The sequence below is a fragment of the Dinoponera quadriceps genome, unplaced genomic scaffold (genome assembly GCF_001313825.1).
Source record: "Dinoponera quadriceps isolate SergipeBrazil2010 unplaced genomic scaffold, ASM131382v1 scaffold12507, whole genome shotgun sequence".
NCBI classification, from domain to species: domain Eukaryota; kingdom Metazoa; phylum Arthropoda; class Insecta; order Hymenoptera; family Formicidae; genus Dinoponera; species Dinoponera quadriceps.
In genome coordinates this window covers 327-5,113 of record NW_014568243.1, presented here as the reverse complement: position 1 = coordinate 5,113, position 4,787 = coordinate 327, and the positions used below count along the sequence as shown (strand labels likewise).

Here is a 4,787-nt window from a genome sequence, read left to right as displayed (position 1 = left end):
ACTCTTGATTGCCCCTCAGTTCCGGGTCCTGACTCTTGGTTCTTCTTCCTTCCTCGCGGTCAGCCGCGCTCCCCTCCGCGGCTGTATCACCGGTTTCACACTCAAACGCACCCACTATTTTTTAGCTCCGCGAACAGCATTTAACGTTAAATAGCGCTAATAGTATAACCTTGAATGCACCCTATATTTAAGCCGTTTCAAGTTTGTCATTAGATGCTTCGTAGCCAATGAAATGAGCCGTAGAGCATCTGTAGATAAATTTAAGACGCCTTAAATATAAAATCTGAATATGAATCCCGGCCATGATGATCCATGTGTGAAGGCTTTTATTATCATCGCCAGTTCTGATTGGCTGCTACTTTCCTAGAAGCTTTTAGCTTTTATGTCAAGGACTGCGTTCTCTTTGGACGCTCTTTTGCTATAAGCGTCGTTCTATGTTTGTTGTCTATTATATGCCAAAAGAAGATAGATGGTGCGTTCAAGGAGACAGTATTTAGCGCTATCGCGTTATTCTATCCTTGTTATATACGTAAAGAGTAATAAAGATAGAATGAAGCGGTAGCAATAGATAGCGTCTTCTCGAACACGCCCAGAATAACATTTTCAGTTCGTGAGAGCCCAAAGAGAACGCAGCCAAGGTGTGAATTCTCCCTAAAAGGAGCGCACCCTGATTCTTCTGTTTAAGGTTACGTCTTATGTTTACGGTCAATACAATTTGTGTGCGAGAGCATTATTGTAATTTTGTAAACGATTTAGGAAGCGTAGTAAGAAGTAGTGACGGGATTAGATAGTTGATTGATTTATTTTATTTAATATAAAAATGAATGTCGTTACCGCTTTGAAGTTTTATATATCGAAAATGACAGAAGACAGTGGCCCTGGTATGAAAGTTTTGTTAATGGATAAACAAACGGTAAAAATGATTTATATGTATATATGTTGTATTTATTTTGTGTATATAATATGCATTGATAAATATTTCACACACACACACACACACACACACACACACACACACACACACACACACACACACACACACACATTCATTACTCATTCAGTCACATGTGTGCGTATATATATATATATATATATAAAATATATATGGTAATATTTAGTTTAGCTACGCCAGCACAAATATGGATGAAATAACACTTATTCGACGCGTTTTTGCACGAAATGAAAGAATCTGACAAAAAAAAGTGTCGCCCTGCCCCGCGAAGTGAGTTATTAAGTGTCAAAGTTGACGACTTGACTTGAAAGGTTAGGAAACTTTTCATACCGATGAAATGTTGCGATATGAGTATGCTTCGTGGTATTAAATAAATATAAGTATTAAATCTTTGCCTTACTAAAATGTGCGCGAAGAGATTGTTTTATACTTAAATAAAAACAGTGAAAATTAACAGATGTCCCTATACAAAGTATGTTGTTAATTTATAATTTACTTCTTAAAAATATTGTTATCTGAATTTATAATTACTCCATTATTTTTTAAATTATTTTTTGTTTAGCAGACATACCTTGCATAGGGGTCTATGTTAATCTTCACTGTTTCAATTTTAGTATAAAATAGACTCATCACACATACTTTAGTAAGGTAAAAGATTTCAATAGCAAAATAAAAACTAAATATATAATATTTAAATATAAAATATATTTAAATAAAAAAATATATATATCTCTGTGGTATTAAATCATAGTATTAAATATAAGTATTAAATCTTTGCCTTACTAAAGTATGTGTGATGAGTCTGTTTTATACTAAAATAAAAGTAGTGAAAATTAGCAAAGCCATATTACGCAAGATATGTTGTTAACTTATAATTTACTCATTTTGTTCTTGAAACTAAAATCTTTTGCCTTATTAAAATATGATGAGTGTAATGAGTCTATCTAATACTAAAATTGAAACAGTAAAGATTAGCATAGAACCCTACGCAAGATATGTCTGCTAAATAGAAACTAATATAAAATATAACGGAGTAATTATAAATTCAGATAACAATATTTGAAATAAGTAAATTATAAGTTAACAACATATCTTGTGTAGGCGCCTTTGCTAATTTTCACTGTTTTTATTTTAGTATAAAACAGACTCATCACGCACACTTTAGTGAGGCAAAGATTTAATACTTATATTTATTTAATACCACGAAGCATGCTCATATTACAACATTTCATCGGTATGACAGGTTTCCTAACCTGTCAAGTCGTCAACTTTGACACTTAATAACTCACTTCGTGGGACAGAGTGACACTTTTTTTCTGCCAGATTCTTTCGTTTCGTGCAAAAACGCGTCGAGCAAGTGTAATTTCATCCATATTTGTGCTGGCGTGGCTAAACTAATTAATTACCATGTATACATATGCATAATATAAAATTTGGACTTCTTTATTTCTAGACAAGTATAATCAGCTTGCTTTATAGCCAGTCTGAGATATTGATGAAAGAAGTATATTTATTTGAACGAATAGATACTGCTGTACATAATGATACATTAAAACATTTAACATGCCTAGTGTTTATAAGGCCAACAAAGGAGAACGTTGATTTGCTTTGTAAAGAACTTAGACATCCTAAATATGGAGTATATTATATTTGTAAGTAATAATGCATATATTTATATAGAAAGAATATATATTTTTTTACTCTTGCATACATATAGAGTATAAAATAATATATTTTTCTATATTTATGGATATTTAGAAAATAGAAGTATCATAATATATAAACATAGGGTGTTCAATAATAGATATACTTTGTATGTAGTAATATTCTTTGTAGAAACAAAAATAACCTCGTTATATTTACGAAATCCAGTTTTGAATTATTATTGATCTAATACAATTTTGGTTAATTATTATTTAGATGGATATAATTCCAAAAAGGGACTTACCCTCTGATTTCTAGAAAATTTGATGAAATCATTCTAAATATTCCCAAATAAATTTATTTGAAATGTCTGCTTCTAATATATAACACATGTTTGATATATTATTTTCTCATTTTAAGCCTATTTTTATTAATTCTCAATTCTACTTAACATTTTTTATAGAAAAGGCATTTATATTATTGGCAATTACTGATAAAAATACTAACGATTAATTATTGGTCAGTACTTCAGTGATTTTTTAGCAAATTACCATAAGAATTAATTACTGCGATTACAAAATATTACTTCCAGTAAAATTAAGTTGATACAAACGAGATGAAACGAACTAACATTAGATTATTTTATTTAAAGAAAATGCCATAATAATTTTTGCATTTTTCTTCTTATAACTTTCATAATGACCCTGTGTGCTTCTTTGAAGTGGTCACCCATCCATGTTATAAGCGTGGTCAAGTGTTGTTTTACATCAGTGATAGAATAGCAATTTCTGATACCAATGTGCCCTGACGATATCTTGAAAAGTTATGCTTATAATACTTTCTTATGCTATTCAAAAAAACATTATAATAGCATAATTCTGGCAAACATTGGAGACAACGCAGGAACAATTGACATGTCACGGAAATTAATGTAATATTAACGAACTAAGTCATTATTATTTTTGGATTTTTAATTACAGATTATAATGAATTCGAAATAATAAGTTATATGGAAAAACATATTATGGAATAATTCATTTTAATCATAAGAAAATTTATACTTATTTTTCTCGTTACCCAAAATTTTAAATTATTTTTGTTGAAAGTGCAGATGGTTCTTTCAGAATATATATTTATAATATTCGATAAATAAATGGAACATCATAAACGAATTCACAATATATTCCGAGCATATACAAAAAACGATATACTATATAATATACAAAAAATATAATCACAAGTAATCAATATTAATTACTACTACTAAGTATTATGAAAATAAATGAAGATTAGCAAATGTTTTATTTTTATAAGTTATTCTTTCTGCTCCTCATAAATGGAGTAATAAATTCTAATATTAATTTATTTCTGTTGGTACTGATGACTCATGTAAAACAGTACTGAAGTTCTGAGGTCAATTGCTAGTACAGGTTTTAATTACTAACAAAGAGATGCCATAACCTACAAAATCGATTTCCGAACGAGTATTAACGCATTTGATAGTTGCGATTTTGAACATCAACATCCAAACGGGATTTATGTAAGTGCGTCTTTGTTTGCGAGAAATTACAATATAAAGTTTGGGTCGCGGAGCTATAGCATGTATATAGAGCGAAAGTTGCAGCTCTCTTTCAGGGAGGCAGCGTGGCTGAGTGAACTTCGGCTCTTGCGCTGAACATTTTTGAGCTGGCAGCGAGCGTTCGAAGCTCGCCGACGATTTATTTTTTCTTACCTTACGACGTGTAATTAATGCTTTTCGAGTATAATACATTTGTTTTGTATATGTCTTTCGTTTTTATGCTATTAATTAAGGATAATTAGGGAAATATCAGGCTTGTTTAACACAAACACGAATACAGACACATAATTTGCATTGCTTACAATGAAATGCATTTGTAGCGCATATGAAAATGTTATTGGTGCTGATAATAAATAGTGAGAAAGTGATAAGCTGATAAAAAATAGTGACTGTATGCGCATAGCATCACTTCGAATGTCCAAATGTATACTTTTATCGCCTATAAATAAATCAAGATAATTGTATATTCTGCCGCTTAAATGTACAGCAATCTACCTGCCGTGCAATGTGTCTACTTTAATAAGTAGATTAAAAGTATGATCACGAGAATATACAACTATCCTGATTTATTTACAGGCAATAAAAGTACATTTATTTACAACAAACTTTATA

At 30.5% G+C, this 4,787-nt stretch overlaps 1 protein-coding gene across 1 annotated transcript; it reads left to right on the top strand.

Annotated features, from left to right (window-relative positions):
- Positions 1 to 502: 502 nt before the first annotated feature.
- On the top strand, positions 503 to 2,604 carry LOC106751551 (vacuolar protein sorting-associated protein 45-like; the record flags this gene model as incomplete). Its single annotated transcript, XM_014632452.1, has 2 exons — positions 503 to 913; positions 2,406 to 2,604. Coding segments are annotated over exons 1-2 (292 nt in total), but the record flags the coding sequence as incomplete, so codon positions are not given.
- Positions 2,605 to 4,787: the final 2,183 nt, after the last annotated feature.